Source organism: Polyodon spathula, chromosome 4, assembly GCF_017654505.1.
Source record: "Polyodon spathula isolate WHYD16114869_AA chromosome 4, ASM1765450v1, whole genome shotgun sequence".
NCBI classification, from domain to species: domain Eukaryota; kingdom Metazoa; phylum Chordata; class Actinopteri; order Acipenseriformes; family Polyodontidae; genus Polyodon; species Polyodon spathula.
The window spans coordinates 76382293-76409927 of record NC_054537.1 but is presented as its reverse complement, the minus strand read 5'-3'; the positions used below and the strand labels follow the sequence as shown (position 1 = coordinate 76409927).

The 27635-nt window shown below is 35.9% G+C and overlaps 2 protein-coding genes across 2 annotated transcripts in view; both read right to left on the bottom strand.

The window, feature by feature from the left end:
- Nucleotides 1-607: 607 nt before the first annotated feature.
- Nucleotides 608-3666, bottom strand: LOC121314872 (leucine-rich repeat-containing protein 14B-like). The gene is made up of 2 exons (XM_041248599.1): nucleotides 2528-3666; nucleotides 608-1683 (listed from the first exon to the last, which is right to left on the bottom strand). The coding sequence occupies exons 1-2, from the start codon at nucleotides 3430-3432 to the stop codon at nucleotides 1044-1046; spliced, it is 1545 nt and encodes a 514-aa protein (XP_041104533.1). The 5' UTR covers nucleotides 3433-3666; the 3' UTR covers nucleotides 608-1043.
- A 3294-nt stretch (nucleotides 3667-6960) lies between these two features.
- The window catches only part of LOC121314871 (pleckstrin homology domain-containing family G member 4B-like), a 39098-nt gene continuing 18423 nt past the window's right edge, over nucleotides 6961-27635 (bottom strand). The window contains 22 exon segments of the mRNA XM_041248598.1: nucleotides 6961-8761; nucleotides 9565-9626; nucleotides 10053-10273; nucleotides 10618-10863; nucleotides 12239-12355; nucleotides 12733-12910; nucleotides 13314-13484; nucleotides 13789-13958; nucleotides 13961-14012; nucleotides 14669-14758; nucleotides 15243-15495; nucleotides 15977-16860; nucleotides 17773-17964; nucleotides 18077-18193; nucleotides 18570-18708; nucleotides 19090-19232; nucleotides 20090-20188; nucleotides 21503-21619; nucleotides 21707-21793; nucleotides 23496-23589; nucleotides 24509-24632; nucleotides 25341-25541. Coding sequence (XP_041104532.1) covers nucleotides 9582-9626; nucleotides 10053-10273; nucleotides 10618-10863; nucleotides 12239-12355; nucleotides 12733-12910; nucleotides 13314-13484; nucleotides 13789-13958; nucleotides 13961-14012; nucleotides 14669-14758; nucleotides 15243-15495; nucleotides 15977-16860; nucleotides 17773-17964; nucleotides 18077-18193; nucleotides 18570-18708; nucleotides 19090-19232; nucleotides 20090-20188; nucleotides 21503-21619; nucleotides 21707-21793; nucleotides 23496-23589; nucleotides 24509-24632; nucleotides 25341-25541 — 3740 coding nt within the window. The 3' untranslated portion in view covers nucleotides 6961-8761; nucleotides 9565-9581.

The following is a 27635-nucleotide window of genomic DNA, read 5'->3' as shown; positions in this document are numbered from 1 at the left end:
GTACTTTTGATAACTTGGTGTTTTTTTCACATTTCCAGTGTGTTTTTGTTTCAGATTTGAAATAGTGTCCAAAATATACTTTAAACAACACATGGGCTAGATGAAGAGTACTAACAATTTAAAATAATTTCAAAATACATACCGAGTAAGGTATTTACAAAATGTTTATTATGCCAATAAAAAGTAGAAGCAAAGAATTTTGTATTATTTAATAAAACTAGTAATACCAATGAATACATTGTAATAATAATGTTTGATATGACTGTTAAAAATGATTATACACTATAATACACCTATACTGTAATATACTCTGTTTAACTCTTTCTGGAAACTACTTCATGTTTAGTGAACTTCACAATGAAGTGGCATAAATCTTAAACCAGTTTACCAATACATTTATACATTAACTTACACACCTACATTATAATAATAATAATAACACTATTTTTATGTAGCGCCTTCCATAGTGCACTTCCTTCACAAAGTGCTTTACAAGATACGAGACCAGGGTGTGTGAACTACGCATCAGCTGCAGAGTCACTTACATGAACGTCTCACCCAAAAGACGGAGCACAAGGTTAAGTGACTTGCTCAGGGTCACACAATGAGTCGGTGGCTGAACTGGGATTTGAACCGGGTACCTCCTGGTTACAAGCCTGTATATTATATGTATTATTATAGTCCATGTGTTTTCCAAAAACATATCAGCAATTAGTAAAACTGCCTTGAGCTTCAAAGAGGCTTGCAGTACAAAAGAGCCATCTAGCATGTACATTTCTGTTGACAGTAGTCACAGTAAAAGAAATATAATGAAAGTCAATGGCATTGTGCATTAACTTTTTCATGCAGCTTTATGTCGATAAGAATGTAAGGTGCTCTTTTTTTTTTTTTTTTTTTTTTTTTTAAACTTTAAAAGATTCCTCTGTGCTGCTGGTGAGTCTGACATCATAAGCCTCCTTATCCTTTCAGAAATAAGTGTATATACAGAGCTAACACTGCAACATTATACCTGTCTCTATCAAACCAAGACTTCATATAGTGGTCTATTTTGCATCACTCTCCATGAAGCTGGCACATGCATCTCTAAATGACTGAAGCATAAAAACACCCAGTTCATTTCTTGTTTCCTGAATTTCTGCATCATAGCTCCCAAACAGAGGTGTGCGGGCCACAATATCATCACGGTTTGCTTGGTGTAAAATCAACAAAAGCTCCTCCCTTAGTCTCTGAAATTTGCTATCATCATAATTGACAAGGCATGTATCATTCAGTGGGTAGGTAATAGTATCAGGGTAGCAGTCTCTGGAAATGGGGAATTCAATGTACTTTAGGTGAGGAAAGTCAACAAACACATTGAAAAGGCCTTTAAGTGCTTGAGAGCCAAGAGGGTTGCCTAGAAACTTGAATTCGCTCAGCTTTCTGCATGGTACCAAGCCCAGGATCATCATGTTGACATGGTTGTCTCCAATATTGCATTCCTCCAGAGTCAGGCTCTTCAATGTGTGAGAAGCGCGGCTGAGAAGTTTGAAAAACATTGATGGGAATAGGTCTACAACATCGTGGCCACTGAGGTCCAGTCTTTGGAGGTACTCTGCATGAAGACTATTCGCCAGGTACACCATATCAGCATGGTTCAACGAACAGTTTGCAATCTCAAGTGCTTGCAGTGGAGTAGTTAAGGGACTAGAAAAGATAAAACAAATATATCAACTATTGTGGTTTCAAATTAGCATGGAATGGAATGTATTATATAAAATTGTTTTTGAGAGTTCCAGTGTTGATCAACTTGTTCATATACTACACTGTACAGAACATTTGCATGACAACATGTTTACTGACCTGTTACAGGGCAAGAGAAATCCCATATTTAAATGTCCACATTTTTGATAATATCACCTGTGAATTATTTAAAGACATATAATCGGTTTTCATTTATTAAACACATTTTTGGTGTTTGGGCCCTTATAGAACTTTACCACTGAATTTTGCAGGTTTATTTAGCAGATTTCCTATGCTTTAACCATGGTTATACTACAGATCTACCATAGTTTACTATGGTTTAAAATTTTCATTTTTTTAATCTGGCTTTACCATACCTCTCTGGGATTTATAATGCTTAAGCATAGTTCCCATGCTTTCACTATTTTTGGGGTTTTTTTTTACACTTTGATATGCTTTTACAATGGTAAAAGGGGTGTTCATGAAATATTTCTAGACTATCGTAAAATAAACCAACAACTGTGTAGACAGTTTAGTGGAAATTAAACTTTACTAAAAGAATCAAAAAACAGACTTTAAAACAGTCTATAATAACTTTGCTTGTGATAAATCCCCTTTTTTCCTTGACAAGGTTTTCCTATTGCTGTGTCAAACAGCTTTCAAAGGTGATGGAATACGGTACAATTTAAACTCAGTATGCAAACAAATGGGTCCATCAACAAGGTATGTTCTATGATAATGTACAGTGCACAAAAACAACTTATTTTATACTTGAATTTATTAAAGATTGCGATTGATGAAAGCCTACCTTAGCAGCTTTCGAATCCTCCCGGTGAGAGTTGAGAAAGCTAGACTCAGTTCATTCAGCAGTGTTAGCTTACTCAGCAGTTCTCCAATGTGTGATAAGACTGCCTCATCTTCAGGTGCAAGTCTGCGTACATCAAATGTCTTGGCAGGAAGGATCAGTGATCTCAGCTCAGGAAATGAAACATGCGTTAGGAGCACCTCCAAATGCATCATTTCCAGACGGACATTGTGAACCATCTCCAGCTTCTTCAGAGAACCAGGCTCGACAAGCTTAATGATGTAAAAGAGGCTTTTCAAAGCTAGGTTGTCAACCCTAAACTTTACGCATCTTATCTTCAGAGGACAGTGGCATCTCATTAGCAAGGCCGGGACAACTGTTTCATAACTCCGATTGGTAACAAACACATCCATCAGAACATTAATTGAAATATCAAACACGGCTGGATCAATGGTATCATACTGCATTGCAACTAGTACATCGTAACAGATTCTGGCTACCAGCTCGGTTCTAGCCCACTTCCCCAAAGATCTGCTGCACTTGCAGGGCTGGAATTCCACATCCTTTATTCCTGTGAGGTCCACCAGTTTGAGCTTCTTTGTGTATGTTGTGGAGCAGCTGAGAACATGAGCTTTCAGCCCATTTAAAAAAGCCTGCATGCAGCAATAGCAAGTCCTTGTCGTTAAATCATCTTCACAATCCACTGTTGCCCCCAAGAGTTTTTGAAGGGTTAACTCGGCTAAAGGCCAGTTTTGAACTATGTCATGAATCATTTCAGACTGTTCCTGCAAATAACTTGCTTTAAAAAGAAGTGGATAAAGATTTTGAGAAATATAGATCAAATTCTTCTTGGCATTCGTGGTATCCAACACGAAACTCTCGGCAGCGATAAACTTTAGGCTCTTCATTTTTCATAAATGATAGTCTTTTTTTTTTTTTTTTTTTAAGTATGTGGAGAGTGCGGCTCTTTTTTTTTGGTTGTACAGACTGCTGAGTGTATTTTTAGAAGCAGCTGCCTTGTATTGGAATTTTGATCAGGACAGTGAGGTGTCACATGCAGGACATCTATTTTGGGGTAAATACCAGCACTGCAAATGTCAGCTGGGTAACTTTCAGTCATGCTTGTTGTTAAATGAAATGTAAAACTGAGGTCCTATTGTAAGTGACTCTGCAGCAACAGTTGTTGATGCATAGTTCACCCCCTAGCTCTGTGTATTTTTAGAAGCAGCTGCCTTGTATTGGAATTTTGATCAGAAGGCCTATAACACACTTCACCAGATGCATTTAAGTGATCCAAAAGCAAGTTACAGGACAATCTATTGTTGGGGTAAATACCAGCACTGCAAATGTCAGCTGGGTAACTTTAAGTGCGGATCCACTCCCCCGACATCAGATCAGCTACGCTACCTTGTCCTCGCACTAGGGGGGTTCTCACCCAGCGAGTCAGAGGACCCCCAGCCACACTATCCTTGCACAGCTCATGCACCTATTCTACCGCACCATGTGAGGCGCTGTCCTTCCTTCGCTCGGGACATGGCCAAGTCCCAGACTAACCCATCTCTCTCTGTTGCAGGTTCCCTGCGGGATGCCTTCTTACTTCCAGCTTCAAAAGGCCTGTGCCTCACCTCATGCAAGAGCAGCACCAAACCAGTCAGGGAACCATTTACTAGCTCTCCTTTCAGTTCTAAGCTGTTGGACTATTCCTATCACCACGAGAGGCGCCACTGCCAAACAAAGCCCTTTTTATATGCTTTCAGATCCTCAGGAATGTGACCTTCAACCAAGCTCTGTCCTCATGCACCGGAGAGCTCATCGGTCGGAATCTATTTTCTATCCTAGTTTCAAGCACAGGCCTCTCTAAGTCCGTACCTAATTCTGAGCTGCAGACTCACCACTCTCATTGGCCGAGCATCCTCTTCTCAATACTATCTTACTAACAGCTCGTTTCAGCTTCCTTTGTTCCATCCTTACAGGCCCAGTGGACACTCCACGAATACATCATATATTTTTTACAAAGTATCCTTTAAACATCTTTGTATCTGCAGACTGAACATTTGTCAGCAAAGATTTCGATGAACAAGAAACAATAAAACATAATGGGCAGGATTTTCAAAAACAGTGTTATTGTATCAAACTTGTGGTACAACAAGAGCTTTAGTTGCAAGTGATTTTCAAACTAAATGTGTCAGTTAAATCAATCCGTTATAGCTTTGAAATTGAATCTCTGAGATTCGCAGGACGGACATGTCCAAGTCCCAGTCTAACCCATCTGAAATGCATTCAGCTTTTAATGAACTAAACCACGTTTTTATTTACAACAAAGGGAAAACATGTTTTTGCTGACTTTACAAGCATTTGGGTGACACAGCATAGGTTATCTTCATTGTAAATAGAAAATGTAATTTGGAATAATTTAGTGATAACGCTATCAATAATAAATTAATCATGATTATAGCATCAGTTAAGTATTGTGTAAATATTCCATCTAATAGTTCAAAGCGGGGCTGTCGGGTCTTGTTTTCAAAAGAAATATCGGCACGGACATTATATACAAGCCAATGGAATACTGTGCATGCGTGCATATATCTAATGGAGAGAAAGATGTCTCCAGTCATATGTGGTTTTCACGATCATGTCGCTTCAAGTTCTAGCCAAAATTGTAGCTATTTATTACTGCCATATCCTTATCTTTTCACCTATTGATTCGTCCCATTGCCACTGTACTTCATGCATCCCTTCTTGCGATGTCATCAGGCAGTGTGTTCTAGGCTTAAGGTTACAAATTGTTAAAACAAGTGAAGAAATCTCATTCATAACCACAAGTACATAAAAGTATTAAATATTTCCATAACTACAAACATTGAATTATCTAAGTAGTCTGTGTATCATCAGCGTCACAGCTGCGGTCTACTCAATTTCTGTTTCAAGGTGTTATAGTCTTTTGTTAATTAAAACCCTCCTTTTCCCAAGTGCAAATTAACACCCGGTAAATTGACAATTAACAGAAATTTGTTTTTAAATTCCTAAACAAACAAAATAAATAGTCACAAGAAGCACTGGTGTTAAGATATTAATGTAGCGTCATCTAATGAATTTACTGGCCTACGTCACTAGTAATACATGGGAGAGGGGGACTCCTAAAATTGAATTGAGATGATTTCACGGCTTCCAAGCTCAGTACTAGTTGGAAATTGGCAAGCTGTAACATTGCAGCACAAGTGTCAGCAACAGATCAGTTTTACGGAGCAGTTTCAAATCAAAATATTACATTAGTTCGTTATTTCACAATGCTTTAAACACCATAGTAACTATGACCCTATCTACACACTGTAAAGAGTTACAAGCTAATTTTACATTGAACCTTAAGGAGAGGTCAAAAGTCATGATCAAGGTCATTTTTGACTAGAGTTTATATGGATTCCAAAATGTGTTATATAGTAGCCATAACCCTACATGAACTGTAAGGCGTTATAAGCTAGTTTTACATTTTAAAATAATGAGAGGTCAAAGGTCACACAGGCAAGGTCATTTTTGGACAGAGCACATATGGAACACATAGGAAACCACAGTAACCATTAACCTATCTGCACTTTGCAAGGTATTTACATTTGACCGAATATTTTGAAAGGTTTTTAAAGAAATGCGTCACATAGCCATATTGGCTTATGCACAAACACGATTTTTGAAAAAGTCAATTGTACTGCTTCCTATAAGCATATATCAACCTACTGGTTCTGGTGAGTTCGAACAACTCTGGCAGAAAGAAAAATAATGATAATAATAATAATAATAATCATCCCAGCAATAACAACAGCCCTAAGGGCCTGTAAGCCTAATTAATAATAATAATAATAATAATAATAATAATAATAATAATAATAATAATAATAATAATAATAATAATAATAATTTAAGCCAGCTTGGAAGTCTAATAACTGCAAAGACTGATGAAGGCAGCCCACCATAAAATGCCAGGAAAGCAACAGAGCCACCTCACGAACAATCACAGAAAATAAAATAAAAAAGAGAAACCAAACTGGAAGTGAACCTCCTCCACAATCACTATAGTAACTAAAAAAGACAAACACATACTAAATAAAACTACTCAAATGATCGCTAAAAGCTATCAACAAAAAAAGTTACATACATGTGTAAAGTTACTAATTAATTAAGAAAGTGTCAACAACAGTGTGTGTGTGTGTGTGTAAGACATTTCACATTTTTACCCACAGAAACACTGTTTAGATAATTGTTACTATTAAGGCATAGTAGTATCAACAGATCAGGTAAGTTGGTCTATGATGTCACAGCCATGCAGTAAGTCAATTATTACCGCACGGGTCATGTGATCTTGTTCAGCCAATCACAGCACTTAATTTATCCAAGCCATTTCATAAAGCAACAATTAATAATAATACAATAACAACAATAATAATAATAATAATAATAATAATAACAGTGGAGGGCGCTCTCGGTCCTATGAAAAGAAAACAAAAATAGTTAGCATCTCACAAAGAAATGCCATTCACAACTGTGCATTACAATTACATTAAACATCTTTATGAAATTAGGGTACCTTGGGTAAGCTGCACCTCTTATGGACCGCCGTACAAATACCAGAACTAAAACAAAGTTAAAAGTTATTCTACAAATAACAGAAAAAAAATAAATTAAATCACACTGGGAAGAGGAAAAATGTAACTGGCTTACCTTCGGTCGCCAACAACACTAAACAGACCCCATGACAGAAAAACAACCACGGTGAAAATGTGTGCTTAAATAAGGAAGCGCTACACTGCTTTTTTTAAAATGGGATTTTGCCTAATTATTCAGCACCAATTAATTATATTACGTCAATAGCACCTCTTAATAATATTAGTCAGTAGCGCTTGTTAAGCATATTAAAGCAGTAGCACCCGCTACATTAACATTATTTCATAAATCAATATAATTTCGTAAATCACGACAGCATGATTATTTAATAACGAGATAGGCATAACGACCACTGAACATGCCAAAATCAATGCTACATTGTTAATTAACAAGAGAGTTATCATTTACGACCTTCGTAGTTGGGTATATACGTTGAACAGTTATTTATTTTAGACCTTAAATGCACATAGTGAAATGAATTCAAACGGATGGCACACAATAAGAAGGTGCTTACACTATTCTGATAAGTACAACCGATATTGAATTAGCCTCATGGAAACCTGTTGTATGAAGCCTCTATTTGATTGTATGGGATAGGCTGTGACACCCCATTGGAGTACGGGATGAACAGTCAATTCCTGATATTCTAGTTGAATGACTGGTAAGATCCTCAAAAATGTAATGTTACATGCATCCAGTTAATGTCAAGAAATACATTTTTTTCCAACAAATGAATTAATACAATATTTAAAAACATGCACATTATAATAAATCAATAAACACCAGTTGTGCAGTGGTACAAACATGTATTAATTCAATTTTACAGTAATGGCATGAGTTGAGAGAAAAAAAAACAAAAAAACAGATTCACTATTAAAAAGTAAATTGTACAACATTTAATTGCAGTAATACCTTCTATAAAAATTAATTGTTAATGGACCCACTAAGCTTGTGCATTACTGTTACACACACAGATGTACTTAACAACACAATTACAGTTTTCTTAATAGTGTTTATTAGACTGTACACAAAAAGAGAATTATAAACTCCAAAATCTATTTATAGTGAGCAATTAGAATATACAAAACCAAATAATTATATGAAATTCTTCACATTGTAAGGTACTGCATACATCTGCAAGCCATCAATTGAAAAAATGCAAAGACTTTTGGTTCTCTAATATTTTTATTTAATGTTTTCTTATAAAAGATATAGGGGAAAAAAATCATAAAACAAGGATATAGAACTCTAAACAGTTACACTTTTCAAAATGTACCAGGTCACTTTTATCAAAATTGCTTAGTATTTTACAATTAACATTTGAATTGTAAAAACAAAATACATTATTATTATGTACACAGTGTGAACAAAATATTGTGTATTGCAAATGGAAGTCTTTGCAATGTTTAACATACACAGAAAACCTGTACAAAGTTCCATGAGATTTGCAAGCTTTTATGCTGGGATTCTCGCTTCAGTCAAAGGTGATGTGTAAAAACTCTTTGTGGAGATAACTAGATAACTGGTTTATGTTGTATTTAAATAAGTTGCAATTGGACAAGAGTCTTCAAAGCCTTTTCATAGCTGTAAAAAGTAAAAATGTATTAATTAATATTCTCAACTAGCTATGAGCATTCAAAACAGGCAACACAATTTAACCTGGAGGTTATAAAAAAGGAAATGCTATAGCACACACTTTGATGTAAATAAGATGCCCCTAACATGACTGATTCATTTTTTATGCAAACGGGTTCTCCAAAATATATTCTGCAATGTATACAAGCTGCATCTCCCTGTTGCAAATCATTTTCAGTTGTGACAGGTAAGAGGGCTCACAGGTGCTCAGTTGGCAGATATTTCATTATCCAAGACTGCAGAAATGCCTGATATTTCTCAAGGATCAGTTCAGAAGTGATGGCTTTATGGGCGACTGTTGAGAACAGACTTTGAACAGAAGGAACTGGAGTGGTTTTCATTAAGGAAAATTCATACTTCTACCCGGAACAATTCAAACGCCTTTCAGACTTGTCAAATCAGTGTTTCCCTGGCCAATTTTGGCTCTGCACCCTACTGACAATATTTTATGGAAAGTGGTAAGTCCAACCCCTGTATCTGACAAGAAGTAAAATATTAAAACATAAGTTAAAAAAAATTAAAAAGTCTATTATATTTTTGTGTAAACAATGAAAGAACCAGACAGGGCAAGGTAGGAAAAAAAAAGTTTCTGTTCACAGTAATCCCTTTACCAGCATCAAATGTTACTTATGCAACCAAGACAAACAGAATAGTACTACTATAACCATAATTAGTTATTAAGGATTATTGTTTAAAATGGAATTATCTCCTAATCATTAGTATTGATGAGTAAAACTATTTACTGTACTTACTGAGCTAAAAACCTTTGTCAAACCACTGTTGAGAGGCCTATTGCTATATTAGAAGTCTTGCTCTGGCAAAAAAAAGCAAGAAGATAAAACCAATTAAAACCCAAATTACTGCTGCCAAAAGGTTATGGGCTGGATTCTACAATATCAACAGAAACAGTATAATGGTCTGTTTTGTATCAAGGGCTACAATTACATGAAATCCATTTTATTGTATAAAAACCAAATTCTAATCCACAGTTCATAGGAGGTTGTGCACGTAAAAGAAAAAAAGTTTGGAAAAAATTAATGGCTGTTGCCATATTCGCCTGTAGAGTTTTGCATATGGACACAATAAATGCATAAGGGTCTACTTTTTTAATGAGAGCATATTTAATCTTCCCTTGCTGATGTTGATTTTTCTCCCAGTCTTAAAAGTTAACCCAAATCCCTGCACTAGACAGACAAGTATTAGTGTTTAAGTAAAGTTCACAGTTCTATACCATACTTACTGCAGTGATGTACTGGTTGGTGGGCTGTTTAAGATCGGTGCTTTTCTGAAAAAGTGCTGGGGATGTAGATTGTGAAGGTGGTTGAGAGCAGAGATAAGAAGCCCCTTCGTCTGAGAATGTCTCTATTGGAAGCTGTGAATGGCAGTTGGGAGCTAAATGGCTGAAACCGCTCATGCTCTCACTTGACGTGCACTGTGAAGAGGTCTCAGAACTCTCTGTAACTGTTAAAACAGATATGAGTGGTGTAGTTTAGTATTCAGAACAACTGGTAAAATAGATGGCATTCATGTTTGTGCAATATAATAGCCACAGTAGTTAATTCATTACTTTGAGCTACGTTACAAGCATGTAATTTTTAATAGATTCATCTGTGTCTTTCTTACATAAATTAATCTTTACAATTTGGGTTGTCAAGAGCACCAGTATACTATATATCTGCCATCTCTGTATAAAATGTAACAACTCATTGTGTACTGTTATTGTTTTAGTAGTACAGTACTCTATTCATCCTATAGAAAATACTAAACAGTTATTAATAAACTGTACTGAATGGAAAATGACTTACTCATAGAAGGCTGACTTCCAGTTTCCTGCTCTAGTTCGTCTTCCTCGATACAGGTTCCAATGTCGTAGGACCAGTGATTGAAAGTTGGGCTCGGATACGTGTGCAAGTTTAACGATCCAAGTATGGAAGAAGAAGACTGGCTACTTGAAGAAGAGGTGCTACTGCTGGAAATAGTCGAATGTGGCCTTTTGAACGGTGTTGAGTGGTCAAATGAAGACACTGCTATAGAAGCTCTAGTTCTGGATTCTAAAAGAAAACAACACAGGGTGTGAAGGTGTCATACAGTAAAGTGTCTCCCACCATGGATGTAAACAACGATCCAGAACCTCAAGTGCATATTTATAAAGTATTTACTGCAGCCTGTTATTAACTCCTTTTTTTTTTTGCATGCAGAAAAAGTAGAACCGAAAAACTAAGTAATGTTTGTACTGCACTGACGAAGGCCAGTGTCTGCAATGTGTCCGTTTGAGCATGAACTCTCTTGTTCTACAGTTTCTATAAAAAAATATATCTTTTTAATAATAAAGATACAAGCTTGATAGCTGACAATTGGTGAGTGTTGGTGTTTGATTATTTAATTTTGAACCTTTATTTGAGCCTTTAGCACCCCGTGAATACAGAACATTGCTTTTTTTCAGCGTGCTCCTATTTCGTTAATCTTTAATTAAATAGACAAACATTTCAGTTAATGCCGAATAACCCTAATGAAGGCATTACCTGAAACGTTTCTTTTTAATCTGATATAAGTAACCACTAAATGGGTTAGAACCATGAAAAAGTAGATAATCACCACTTAGATCCATAATATATAGAATGTCATCTCATGACATATTCTCATTTTCATCAAAATAAGGCAAGTAGGTGTAAACATTCTGCCTTAAATAGGTCAGCTGAGTTACTACCTGACCTTCATTTGTATAGGAATGTATGTTAACTTAATGTACCAAATATCTAAGTTTTCTCAAACTGGGGTGAACGTGGTACTTAAAAATAGCAAAAATAAGTCACAAATTCCAAGATTCTCAAGGAAGCCTCAATAACTTGTGCTAACAAGTTCTATCAATCCACCCATACCTCAGGGTTACAAAGTAACTGATGTCTTTAGTTGTTTATTTTGTAAATGCTTACATGTAACAGTCCCAATAAATGAAACAGGACCACTTTGTCATGCTCAAACAATGTCTAAAAAAGGCTTTAAATCCTTTCAGCATAGCTCAGGCTACTCTTGGACATGTTGCAGTAATCTCCCCAAACTGCTTAGGCAAGCTGTGAATACACCACCTGTGGTGAAAAAATGCCTTTTGGGTAGCCAGGTATCTTCAAAATGCACAAATGCACACATCATGTAGTAAGCATGTGAAGCTGTGGGGCTCAGGGTACATCGCACTATTGTAGCTGGGCTGCTTGTGACCAAATTCACCATTCTCTGTTTTGACTGGTCAAAACAGAGTTTAAAAATACATAGCTATTTCAGTAAGTGTTCACTGCAAAAGTTTGGCAATAATTTGACAGTGACAGTATTATACTATGTTAGTTATTTTAGCACGTGATTATCCAATTGATTTTGGAAATCTTTTCAAGTTCTCCATTACTATTAAACACAAACATAAAAGTAACATACCTGTTCCCTTCATATTATAATCAATAGCTCTGTCACTGATGGCAGCAGCACTGGGTTTAATGTCCATAAATGGCTTATTGCCTATTCCCATTGAAACCATTTCCTGCATCCGTAGTTCTGCAATTGAAATATCAGGAATGTAATCTTAATTGAGCCACTTGCTATCATAGTTAATTTCACTTTATCGAGTATCGAGCCACCCATAAGTATAGTTTTTTACAGTAGGACCCCTGTTCACAAAAGCCTTCTTATTCCAACTGGAGAACTGTCCCCCACATTTTTCACGCTTGTGGGCAGTAACCTCTTGCATTCCAGTCCTAATATTATTCATTATTTATTAATTTACACTACAACACTTTGATCTCAATGCTAGAAAGGGGCCCTCTTAGTGGCTTAATACTAATGTTAACTACACAGTTTTCTTTGTAAATAAACGACACCGGAAAATATGCTTGGCTCTTCTCTTTGTACAAGGTCTCAGGTGTTTTGCGTACCCCGGTTTCGCAAGGCTTGCCTCCACAGGATTTTCCCTATTATGTTGGTCCAAGCTGCTTTAACTTCTTCGGAGCTGGCCTGTAGGATAAATGTGTCCTGGGATTTTCTTCTTCGAAACCAGATCTCAAACCGCAGTCCACTGTCTCCAACATTTTCTGTCATGCCAATTTCTGCTGTCTGAAAATGGCACATATTGGTGGTAAATAAAGGTTACAGACATGGTTCTGGGGGTGCATGTGTATATCAATATATAACAAGTTAATATTTTATTTAAATATCATCCCATTATATTACATTGACTGGAGTTGAATGGGTTACTATTTATATTAAAGGCAATAACTATGAGTTATATGTTAATATTGATAAGGCTAGGGTCTGGTTAATAAAATAAAATTACAATAAATTACTTAGTATAAAAATGTATTAATCATCACTTCTAGTAATTATAACCAGGTCAACATATAATACCTAACAGATAAATTAGGTTGTCGTCTACATTGTTTTAAGTGATTAATAACAATATTTTAAGATTGTCATTGAAAGGACATTTTATATAGATAGCTCTACGTGCTTTTTATACCTTGTATGACTGTTTGTAAATGTACACGTCATATCCTCCATCAATCTTTTTTGTTTTACTGAAAAGAATAAGGTCTTCAAAGAGGAAGACATGTCTAAGGTTTTTCTTCCATCCACACCACACAATAAATTCATCTTGGCATCTCAACTGTCCTTGCTCTTTTAAATTGACCTGAAATAAAAAAAGACCAATTTTGCTAGTTGTCACACACAAATAACTTGAACTATATGAAAATCACTGGCAAACACCACTTGCTTTTATTCATTTTTCGTTCAGCCTGACCTTTGGACCTATTAATAATTGTCCATTTGACTTACGTTTTTTAAGAGGCAGTAATTCTGAGAGATCAAAAATATAAATGAAATACAGACATTGAGAAAGACTTCTAGCAGGAATGTTTCTTAAAGAATTGCATGTTTCTTTTAGTATTACTGTAGAAATAAAGATAACCAAGTTATCTGAATAATTTCCTCACATCACATCCTCTGATAGCATCCATTGCCAGAAGGTCGTTGCCATGGCGCAGCTGGAACTTCACCATTTCTTCAGCGGCCTGCAGGTCAGAGAGCTCCTGCTCCTGTGATTTGCTGCAGTCTTTAATCATGTCCTTGAGAAGCAGGGCATACTTGCTCATTCTTTGAATAGTTTCAACAGGTACGAAGCCAAGTCCATCTTATCACCCCCAATTAATTGTTTTTGCTATATATATATATATATATATATATATATATATATATATATATATATATATATATAAAAAAAAAAAAAAAAAATAAAAAATAAAAAAATAAAAAATATAATAATAATAATCAAAAATTAGTATCAACCACACATACAAAGGCCCTAATTCAATTACAGAAACCAAAACTAAATACAAATATAAAACAATGATTTGCATTTCATACTTTGCAATAAAAATAATTCCACCTGAATTGTTTTATTTCTTATTAGATTAAATGTGTTTGCCAATGTAGGGATTTGTTTTCAAAACTGAATAAATGTATTAGTTAATGGGGTCTATTCAATTGATCAACAGTGGCACAGATTTAAACAGCACAACTGGTTAGATAATTAAAACACTTTTGGGTATAAATATCATGACAATCTCTCAGTGTCCTAATAAAGCAAAGTGTATTTAAATTCACTACTGTTTAAATTGATTGAATAGACCCCAGTGTCTTATACTGCACAATTCTTCACTTTTACATTCATAGCAGTAAAGTGGTCCTATTGATTTCCCCATGACAAACCAATTAAATTCTATAAAATCTGCACTTGATTAATTTCAATTAAATATGCTATTTGTCAAATTATGTCCTGGATAACATTAAGAAAGCAGATCAAAAGTTACTCACTTTGAAGAAACCATTTCCATGACTGGCAAGCAGGGTGTCAGACTGTGGCTTGTTCTTGCTGTATAAAGCATACATCCCAAATTGCTCTTCCTAAGATAACATATATACATATATATATATATATATATGTACATTTTGTAATCACTGTCCAAAAATTCACTAATTACAATGGCATTTATCATTTTATAGCCTTCTATATTTGAAATTGTTTCTATAATGTTCAGAAAATTAGGGTTGGTTTTGTTATGTTAGAATTTTGCCATAGGTTCTATGCACGAGATAACACGCAAGATAAGATGCACCAGAATTTTGTCAACTCATTAACAGTGATTTGTTGATTTCTCATATATGTATTATGATTACAATACATTATAATACTGTAATAAAATAATTTAAGAATTTGAATTTTAAAAAAGTATCACAAAATAAGAATATACAGGAGGCTAAAAAATGTACACAAAATCTGAAAGGAATATAGCGGTTCTGAGCTTCATAACGAGGGTAAGGTCTTTGGACCCAAGACACAAAAAGCAGTAGATAACAGCAATTATATCTACATAGTTAAAAGACTTACATGTCTGAGAAAGCAACTGCTGACAAACAAGGGACAATCCACACAGTGCTCCAATTCTTTGAGAAAATACTGGCTGTGAAAATCATACAGCTTTTCCAGATTTCCAAATATAATGTTGCGTTTTCCTCTGAGATCCTGAGGCAAGTCCATTCTCTCCATCTCGGGGAAGTAATTTTCAATGATGTAACCAAGAGATCGCACATACTCCCTCTCTGTGGAGATCATTTCATCCATGATGTGCTGCACTTTGCTGCTGGAAGACACAGAAACCCTGATGAATTTTACCGTACAGTATTTCCAAAGTCACATGTGATAGAACTGTCAATTGTTGCATCATAATGTTTACTCAGGTGACTCTAATTATCAGTGAACTGCTGGGTGGCCACATCTGGTTCTTGGGGGTGATACTGAATGATGAGTTCAGAGGAATCCCTCTATTATGACCGGGACTGAGTAAAATGGTTTTAGTGAGCTGGTCTTAATAGAGGAAGGATTTCAGATTGTCTCCAAAATGTAAGGCACTGCTGGAGTGGACATCATGATGAGCTAGTCTTTATATAAAGCTAATATGAAAGAGTTCACAACATACCAATTTTTAATAACTGTTTTTCCCCTGAAATGTTTGGAATATGTAGGGCTGCAGGCCCCAAGAACTTTAACTCAGGTCCATAAAAAAAAGAAAAAGACTATGCTGTCCGCTTTAATGACAAACACAAAAAGAAATTTATTTTTACCTGTTCAAATTTTTGCCCTCATCTGAATGTCTACAATGCATTGTAGGTGGCGATGATAAACTACGACTTCTACCCAAATGGGGGCTTTGTATGTCAGGTCTCTGTATTTTCTTTTCAGCAGCCACATTATTGGCTACTTCCAGGCCTTTGATATAAACCCCAGTGTATCCATTGTGCTTGGTTTCCATGTGGCTGCTCTCTCTTTGGGACATGTCATAAGTCAAAGTCTTCTTCATTATTTTTTTTAACGGCTGTCTTCTGTGATGGGCAGCTGGGGAGGAAATAGGTTCGGACCAGCAAGAGGCAGAGGAAGAATCCAAGGTACAGTCACTATCGGTATCGTCAAACACAGACACAGACTTGGTGAATCTTTCAGACTCTGAGGAAAAAGATTGTGGAAATAAAGGAGTGTTTTCAGAAAACACATTTTCGTTTACATCCTCATTATCAAACATTATATTGGATTCCACATTCACTTGCCCAGGATATATTCTGTTATCATTATCATGTTTGAAAGAAGGCTGTCTATGTTCTTCACAGTTGTACTCTCCACTAGTTCTGGGACTGGTGTCTGATGACATTCTGGAAGCAGTTCCTCCCTTACAGTCTTTTGGTACTGTTGTAACTTTAGACAGTACTTCTTCCAAACAACGCCGGGTATTTTGGCATTTCAACCAGTGGGTATTCCACTGCTTTGTCTCCTTAGCACTTTTCAAATTTAAAACCATTTCGTTCAGCCTGCGGAAATTATCCGGCGAGAATTTTATAGCTTCTCTGTGGTAGTTCTGCAAGGTTTGGACCACTGTTGGTGAGAAAAGGCATGAGCTGTTGTCCACATTCAGCTGGTTGCAATAATCATTGCAGTGCTCCATCCATTGGTTAGCCTGAGGAGAAAAAAGAAAAATGGGATAGAAACCTATTCTTCATATGCAGTAATCACATTTTCTTAACTATCCTAACTCTGTGAAGAACCAAAAGGCATTTGTTTTATGACATGGGTCATTAGTTGCCCACTTAACCCCAATCATACCCTTTGTTCACTAAATATAAAAATAAAATGTTACCCTAAAACATGTTTCTGTCTGCTGATGCGCCAGGGAGGCCACAAATAGGCTGATCCCTGGAGCCAGCATTACACTTCAGCCATCAACACTGAGCCAATAGGAAATCCAGACCTGGCCGAGGAAAAGCGAAGCTACGTTTTGGTTGGTCCCCACCACTATAAAAGCTGAATTGAATAATAGTATGATGTAATTAACAGCTACTCTCCTGCAAAGAAAATCAGCAATAGTTGCTCTCAACATGAGACTAGGATGTTAGTCTTGGTTAGGAATGAAGGAATACATTAATCAGCTAGAGAGCGTACTGTCACGTAATAATTGGGATCTTTGATGTGTTTTGACAGTCACGTTAGGCTGATTGTTAGAAGGATGTCATGCGCGATTTGGTGGGGATCATGTAAGAGAGTTAGACATGTGGGTGGGCCACACCAGAGAAGAGAGAGCTAGAGCAGTGAGGTGACCCTGGACTGTTGTGCCCAATTGGGCCTTAGAGAACGAAAGCTAGTCACTCCGATCTACATGTGGCAAGCAATAAAGTAATGGGTCCTTCTGTTCCACTTGGTGACCACCTAACAACCCCCCAACCCCCCCCCCCCCCCCCCCCCCCAAAAAAAAAAAGCCCCAAAGTGCTACAGTACATTTTTTAAATTTTGCCCACCAAAAAACAAGGTATAATATGTACAGTACAGTATATATGTATATAGTTGTTACTGCATTGCTAAATTAAAAAGTTACCGTATCATAAAACTCATACAGGTTCACCAGTATTTCCAACTCATTCTTCCGATTTTCAGTCTTGCTGAGGATTGTATTCAAAAACTGTTGGTAGTTCTGCACTTTTTCTTCAAGATGCCCAGCGTCAAAAAGTGAGCAGCTGTTTATGCTCTTTGAACGTTTAATCAGGCACAGCCCTTGTTTGTAGTGCTGCTGTTTAAAGAAAAATCAGTAACAATTTGGCATTAAAAAAACAGATACACAGGTTTCAGATTTTAACACTGAGAGAAAAAATTTCAAATATCCTCCGTGGCCAAGTACGTACCCCAAACTCTTCATGAAAGACACTGAAACGTTGTTGCATTTGCTTTAGTGAATCAAAAGACAAAGAATCCAGAGGAGCAAGATGTGCCTCTCCCTCTGTTTTGAACCACAGTTTAATCTGTCAAAACAAACAAAACATATGAAAATTGGTTAAAGTTGTATTTCACAGGTTCATTTCTCTGCTCTTAATTAGCTTCACTACCATCTTCGCTGCTTCTTTTATCGGTATTCTTTTTAACATTTTATTTCTTAAATCTTTTTTTACACTGTCCAATGGTATATTTTACACCAGTTTTAACCAATTTGAAATGCCCCTTTTTGAATGTCAACTAACTTCTGCATCCCGTTTAACGGCTGAAGTGGACTGAAGAACAACAGGAGACTTATGTTTTAGCTGTTTTCTGTTTCCCCTTTTTTCAATCTGCAAACCCAATTAGCGCATGTGTGCTGAACTGAGAACACTGTCTGTAATCAGACTAGTTATGGCTACTAACCTGGTCACATTCTTCCTCAAATTTCCGTAGCTCAAGGAGGCTTTCCAGCTGCTGGAGTGACTTGTTAGACAGTATTACCAGCTTGTGCACTTCTTCATCCACCCGATTATACAACGCAGTGACCATCTCAATGGAGTCCCTGCAAACAGAGTAATTCAGTTAACTAGCTGTGCTATATCAGAGTCGTGTTCAAATGTACACCTGCCTGTCTGTAGCCAGTGCTACTGTCCGTTATCTTCAATAACTTGAAGACAAAAAATGAAAGACAAATTCAAGTTATGATCTTAAAGATCAAAGTTATGGTGACCCCCCCCCCCCCTCCCCCCTTAGATAACTTTGATTTCATTTAAATGATACTAACAAAGGAGATGTATTATAAATAATAACAACACAGTATGTTCGTAATATTTTGTCTACGTCCTGCCACTGATGTCAGTGCCAAATTAGATCCATCAGTATTGTGAAAAAATAGATAACCATATCCTGTAAGATAATAGGGTGCATTGACGCTGCTCTTTACCTGTAATCCTCAGTATCACAGAACTCTTCCTTCTTGAGTCTTGCTAGAATGGTACCTCCCTCAAGCCTCAGTCTCACTAGCCGTGTATCATCCAGCACATACTTCATCAAGGATTTCTGTTTGTTTATTAGGTCAACAACTTCCTATGGGAATAAAGGGCACATTTAAAGTTTGCATGTCTCCAAAGAACAGCATATGGGCACATGGGCACTATTGATTGCTTTTATAGTTTGGGTACTTTTCAGTGTGAGAAAGCACATTTTCAACATATATTTCAATTTCCAAACATACAAAAAATATTGAAGTAAATTAAATATTAATTACCATTGTAATTGCTAGATATGAATGTACCCTTGTTAAATGCCAATGCAATGGATACATAACATAAATATTTGAGTATTTTTTGGTCTTGGGTAAAACTGGTTTAATTAAAAATGTATAGGTTGAAGTATAGTAATATGAGTAACATGAACATTATTTGTCTCAAATGATTATTTTAACCATTAAAATATTGGAAAGGGGATTTACATTATACAATTTCTTTTAACCACTCCACATTTACCTATGAATTAAAACCATTTATTTGGAGGCTGTGCTACTAATTGCCACATGAGGGCAGTAGAGTAGTTTACTGATAGATATGTCCCTGACTAGTTTCTAGCATAAAGTATTTATTTTATATATAATTTTATATTCATAATTTTTAGGTTCTTATAAAGTTAAAATATATTTTAATGATACTGTAACAAACTGAGTTCCCACAGGCAGGGGTTTCTCACAGGCGGAGATGGGACGCAAACCCGGGAACTCCTGCCTTGAAGCATAGTGTCCATACCACTGTACAAAAGAGATGGCTCTCTTGCAGGAGCTGGTATCAGGCTTATGTCATAATATTTGATTTAGTCACCTACCAACCCTGACCACTACCCCCATAGCACACTACAATGCAAAGTGTAGTTTACAAATGTTCATTGTCATTGCAAATGCTTTTTAGACATACCTGTACTGTGTTTAGGGTGCTGCTGGAGTGTAAGGTAGAGATGGAGTTCTGTAGAGAGGTGATGGCTACATTGCAGCTACTTGCAAAGGGCTCTATTTTCTGTAAAATAACATTTTCAAGAGCGACAATCTCTTTCACAATAAAACAGCAACAGAAATATTAAAGAAGCATGTGTGTGTTTTTAATGTTGAAATATAACCACATTCATTTTATTGATGGTCTTTTCAGATCTATACGGTCTATGAAGAATATCTGTGCTTAAAACTACAGACTGCTTTTGACACCATTTACAATGCAAATTACAGGACCAATGACATGCTTCTGATTGTGTACCAAAAAGTGGATGTTGTGATGCATCAAGATATTTTTAATGGCAAATACCTGATGTGAAATGAACATAAGTGTAAGAGTTTATGAATCAAAATATCAAAACAATTGCTAATATGTTGAAAAAGGTATTTCAGGAATATGCAGAACACGACAGGCAGCAAAGGTAAGCAATCAAAGTTGGTGCTAGGCACTTCCCGCTCTTGGCAAAGCCTAGCATGGCACCATTATCAGTCAGATAATGTTTTTTGATGCAGCTTGTAATCCTTGTATTGTGCAATTGCTCTGTGTAGTTGTATATAACCTGGTTTCTGGTTTGAAAAATTGTACGGGCCATGTACAGGTTATAAATTGGTTTTCCCACGGTATATGGGATTTTGAAATTACTGTTGCATCACTTCAATAACGTCATCATTTTAAACTGTAATATGAAATTAAATGTACTGGTTGAAAATATATGTTTTGGCAAAATCATTAATATTCCTTTTATATTGCAAATTAGTTTTGTCTTGCTTAACATCTATTCTACAACAGAACACAATGCTATAGGAAAATATCTAACCATTTTAAAAGAGTAGGTTGTGGGGCAGATACTAATGTTTGAATAAGCTAAGCAGGCCAAAAATATGTAGCTTTTGAATGTATGTAACACACATTATGGATCACAATTTAACATGAAACTGTGCAGTCAAATACTCTAATGCGCTGGGAAACAAAAGTGTATCTAAGCTGAATGCAGAACTATTTACATAACAATATATATAAAAAACACACTCACAAAGTGCTGCACGTTTTGAAAATACAAACTTAACAGAAAGGGCAACACAGACGTTGTCACAGCAACTACTACCTTCCACAATACTGTCAGTCTAATTCTACACATACCTTCTTTTCTTTTTTCTTAAGGGTAATCATGTAGGCTATATTGCAGGTTAGTAATATTACCTGTGTCATGTGATAGGTAACATTTTAGATTTAATTTTTTTATCAATTGATTTAGCTGTAACCCCTACTGCCTGTTCTGCAGCACTAAACAGCTAACCAGGGAGACACAATTATATAGAGGTTTAGTGTTTGCATTTTTACCCTTCTGAACTGTATCCATTGACTGTGATCGTAAAGAAACGACCCTTCAAACTCTGGTGTCAGTTGATTAAGATCAATGTGTTTGTGCAGTGCTTTCAGTGATGTTAGGACTTCGTACTGGAAAAAAAAGGGAGGGAAAAAGTTTTAGAAGATGTGCTCAGATAAAATCATTAAATGTTTCACAGCCACTGGTTCATAGTTTACCTGTATTATAGAATCTCTCTCTGGTTTAAAGGCTGCCTCTTTGTCAACGAGCATCAGGATGGAGTAAAGTATGTTTGGAAAGAGTGTCTGTGGAAGTGTAGATAAAGCCTTATTACTACATCATCCTAGCAAATCAGTGCTAACACAGTATATTCATTAACTCACAGACACAGATACACAGCCCCTTATAGGCACTCATACACACACACACACACACACACACACACACACACACACACACACACACACACACTTGATAACCGAGAGAATGCTGGGACACATTTAAATACCACCACTTAAATAACTGAAACGTGTGTATCAATCTCATGAAAATTAAACAACGGTGCATGTGTGCCTTTTTTTAATGAATTGTAGTCTAAAAACATACATACATGTGTAACATGTATGAAAGGGACCACATGTAAATACTCTAAGTTCATATACAGCTACACATACAACACAATATACAGTATATACATTTTATATGGTATTCCACATTGTCCGTCTCCCCCCCACCATCACCACCACCACCAAAAAAAAAAAAAATCCTAAAAATAAACATCTGGGGGTTTATTCACTTGATCAAAATAGTTGTGGATCTAAATACTCTTCCTGTTCAAATAATTACTAATGGCCCAAGGTTATAAAGACCCGATTCAGTCTTGTTACTTAATATATGTCTGGAAAAATATGAAACAACAGGGGAAGCCTCTGTTTACATCCATTGGGTTACATTTACATTCAAATTTCATTGATTGATGTGATGAAAACGTTGCACTCAGGAAAAGCGTAGTAAATCTGGCCCAATGTGTGTTACAATAAACTATATAAACAGTCAGGTTTACATACATCTATCATTTTCCTATGTCCTTTGAAGTGTTCCATGATTACCACCTGTGCCATTTGCCATTTAGTAGCAAGTGGAAACAAGCATTCCCCCAAGGCATGTTTTCTGTCAAAAAAATATTACAAAACCAGTTGAAACTTTTAAAAGCTTTGGGCATCCAAAACCCAAATGGCTGAGGTAATCCTAATCTTATTCTTGGACACAAAAGTATACAGGAAACACTGCACGGATTTTCCCACAAAATAGCTGTTATCAGGGACTTTAAAAATGCCATCCGCAGGGAATTGCATCTGTGTAGCTTTGCATTTACATGGGAAGCCAGCCTCATAAAGGACAGTTGTATAAAACTATTAGAAGTAAATATGATTTCATCTTAAATCTTAAATCACATTTCAGTTAAAATATTATATAACTTACTTTTCACAAAAATGGTTATGGTGGAATGAATAAACCTTAAACATTCTAACTCCTGGGTTAAAGCTTAATGAGACCCATTTCAATAAACAAATCACTGTTTTCTTGTCATTATGTTTTATTGTTGTAGTTATGTTTTGTGTATACTTATTGAATACTCTTTACTGAAGTTCAGTAGAAAAATCTGACAGCAATTTAGCTGTAGAGTCATTATGACTGCTTGGAGAGAACTTGGTATCAGTCACACTAATCACACCCACTTCCCCTGCATGCAGGAACAACATCCTGTTTACTTACACCAAGTAAGTCCCTTGACTTGCACATATAGACATCATGCAGGTACTGTATGCTGTCTGTTACCACCCATGAAGCACCCTCACTGAAATCATCCTAAGCATACAAAACAAACCTCCAGCGATGTGCTTCATTTGCAGGTCTTACACAGTTTATGGCAAATACACGTCTGCACACATTAATATATCTAACTGCTAGGAGCATGTATTGGTAATCATTGATTTGTGAACTTACCTGGATTTCTGTAAAGGCCATGAACAGTACAGAAACAGGTGGGTATCGCCGGGCATCCACTAAGACAGTCAGCCCTAATCCACGTTGGTCTTTTCTATATAAAAAAATAAAATAAATAAAATAAAATCATTTCTGACTTTTAAAACCTGTACTGGATTAATGTTTATTTGTTTATTTTTATTTCAGTAATTTAAATAGAATGAATTCATTGGCTATTGCCTAGCTACTGAACAAGGCAGTAGAGACCCCCCCCCCCCCCTTCTTTTAAAATGATATCTGGTACTATACTAGGTTAAGAAATCTCTGTTGACAAGCATCACTTTCAGATAGTCTTACACATCCTTGGTTAATTCACCTGGTGAGTGACATTGTCCCCACCTCTTTAATGCCTTCTTTCCTGTAATTAACCAACCAGCTGCTTCCCCTATTACCTGACATCAATTACAGCGAGTGACATGCTTTCACCCCCAAAGACAACAATCCGGAGAAATAATCAAGGAAATATAACCAGTAACAGACTATCTGGAAATAAGGTAAGCAAACAGAGAACTTTCTGTAATCGAGTTTGAAATATATTATATATATATATATATATATATATATATATCAGTGTGCAATAGGTCAAATCTATGGGATTAATCAACAACCACTATAATCTAAAATAATCTAAAAGATTTGTGCTTAGGCAAGCCATTTGAAACAAACTCATGCTACTACAGGTTCTGAAATCCTTATAAAACAGTAAGGAGCCTAGAAACAATCCACCTAAATAATGGTTTCACCATTGATAGAAACAAGTGTTTAACACAACACCACATAACCTAACCCAATGTCAGAATGTTCAAGAACAAAAAGTCATGTTTTAGATCATTTTAAACTATATAAACCACCTGTTTTTCAGAGACATTTGGCCTCCCAATGAAAATAGCTGGTACTGGTTAGTGAAATTAATTGTAGGATTATATTAAATGTATTCCTATTAATGTAACAATAATAGAAATAGAAAAACATACCGAAGAGTGATGTAGTAATACATAATAAGACGAGTCAGCTCTTTTGCTGTGCAGTCTTCATTTATCCAGATTTTGTTTTGAGTACAGACTTGTATGACAGCATGACCATACCGGTCTCTGTTTCCTACAGGGCAATACAAACTGAATGATAATTTAACATCGTATTATCAAGGAACTTGTTAAAATGTATTCAGTACATTTATTTTGAAAAAAAACAATGGAACGCTGTTTTTATCAAGTCAAATTGACAAACATTGAAGAAAACAACAACATATTTGTAATGCTTTCAACACTTTTTTAAAATAGATATATTGCAGTAGAATAGTCATCTATGCAAAAGGCCACTTCATAGTTTTTAATTAATTTTTTAATAAGTCCGTATTTGCTCCAATTTGCAGCAATGTAAAATCACCTTTAATATGATACCCCCCAGACTGTCCCCCCCCGTCCCCCCCCGGGGGCAGGGGGCAGGGGAGAGTATTCAGATTTAAGAGGCCACCATCTGTAATCCCAGTTGTAAAATGGGATGCACAGGTTGCAACTCAATTGAATAATTTATTAAGAAAACTACAATACATAATTGCAAGAAAAATTGACAAACTATCCAGAAAAGTGTTAAATAGTAAAAGTGGCACAGCTAAACCATAAACTTCTGAAATCAAAATATTACTAATATTTATTAGTAATAAGGCCACATCCTATTAAGGAGACATTTTATTGACAGAGGTTTCACTTAAGATCATAATTATAGCTTAATATTTCAGAAATAAAACTAAAAGTAGTAAACTGAAAGTCTTCAGAGACTTCGTAGAGATATCTCAGAGGCACAGACCTGGTAATATGACGCCTCTAGATAAGAGAAGCTCCTGGTTGACCTCTGATGCTTGACAGGGCAGACTGGGCTCTGATGCTAGCATTTGCTGAAATGCAGTCTCACATTTAAGCACTCTGCTGGGTGTGTTTGGAGCGTGACAAAGTTCACCGCTGTTTCTTCTAATCGCCCCCTCTGCGGTGCAAGGTTGAAGAAAATCTGCTAATTGATAAACATATCAAATGAATTATATTTTCACAAGGAGTATTTTTTTCATTTCAGAATGACTACTGTACCTGCAAGTGAGTTGTAATTCAATGCTGTACATAACGACTTCACATGATAGTTTCAGTTTACCACCATGGTGGTAACATTTTAGTTTTATATTCTTACACTTCAATAGAATCACAATGGTTCGCAGAAATACAGATTGCTAATCAATTGCAGTACCATGGTACCATATCAGTAACAGTGTACTACACTATCAGAATCACTGTAATCTCTGCTCCAAACCCTTTGTGTTACCATTGCTGGTAATGGCGTGGTCTGCTCATGGTTCTTCTATGGTTTATTAAGGTAACATGAGAGATCTGATGGTACACCAATGCTATTTTCATGGTATTTTTTTTTGTATAATAATGATCTTGCCAACAGAACATTAAAACTGCTTTAGTTTATAGTCACCAGAGTCTGGTAGAACATGTTGAGGGAAAATCCACACTCTAAACAGAAAACCATATAAGCAATACGCATCCATTAATCTCTACAGGAGTAGGAAACCATAATCAAATAGTTTCGGCCAGCTCGAAACCAAACAGATGCATTTATATTTCCTGTGGTATGGCAAGCTCGCTTTATTTGCTTAAATTTGAATCTATGTAAATACTTAGTGTGTTACATTGTTCTAAATGTTCAGTTATTATTATGTCTCTAATAAAACCAGGAATGAGTTTTAATTAAAATAAACAGCAGCATAATATTTGTTCCATACTAATATGAACAACAATTATCTTATAAACCTCTGTAATATACACCAAGAGTGTTTCTATAAAGGTAGTTATGTGACTACAATCCTATATAAAGCAGAAAGAATGGGTTACTTAGATTCTCTGTTTTTGTATATTTCCATCTGGTGACGAATAACCGCATGTTGCAATATTTCTCTGTTTCGTTGTTCTTTTGTTTCTTAAACAAAGCACACATGAAGTGGGGATTACATGGGACTATTAAAATGCTATCTAATGCATGAGAAAACATTGATATTCTGCTCTCTTGTGAAACGTATAGACTCAATCTATGATGCACGTATTAGTGGGCTTGTAGTCAAGTTATGAGCGACATACTGAGAAGCTAAGAGAAATCTTTGCTATTGGCAAAATTATTACATTAACTAAACCACTTGAAAATAAATTATTTTTTCTGGCAAAACGTTTATAAATAGCTGCAGATTTGATATTCTACAGATGTATAGCATCACTGTTTAATACGACACAAAGGGTTAGGAATAAAATATCATTGATACAATATAATTAACATTGGGTGATTTAATTAAGTTTACAAGGTGGTTAGAGAGATTGAGTCAAAGATGGAATGCAGCAGTTGTACATGTCAAAAAGAGCTTCACTGCTTAACTGGAGCAGCAGGCTGATTTGCTAGGTTTTCATACCGAATGGACGCATGGGTTCAAATTCAGCTCAGGTCACAAGTGAAACAAGTTTGTTGGTCTCAACTCACAAAAAACACCACAGTTAAGCACAATGGTTAGTCTCTCTAGAGAACCACAGCAAGAGGAATTCTGGTCCCAGAGCTGTTGACTTAGCTCACCTTTCATGAGCACTACATTAAAAAGCACTAAGAGTGTAAACAAAATCTTACTAAGCAGTTGTTTACTGTGTTTTCCACACAAATGAGGCCTGCAATGTTGTTTTCTTTATGATTATGTAAATACCCTATATCTGCATATTTTCTTCTATTTGTCATAGTATTTAACACCATGGCCATCCGCACAGAACTTTTGGACAAGACGCTGCATTAAGAAAACTGTATCAAAATGTTAAACATTCTCTTTTTATGCATTGTATTCAGTTACAAAAAAGTTAATATGAGCAGACAAGTAGACAAAATCAGTGAAAAAGAAAATTTTTCTTTCTTTGAGTATATTTACCGGGTTAGAGGGCCCAGTGATCAATAGTTGGCCTCTATTTCTGAAGGTGAGGATTCTTGGCATTCTAAAAACTAATTTTAGATGTCTAGACAACTCTGTTGTGCTATTGTACAGGCCTGTGTTTTATATTGTAGGGGTGGATTGGTATTGGT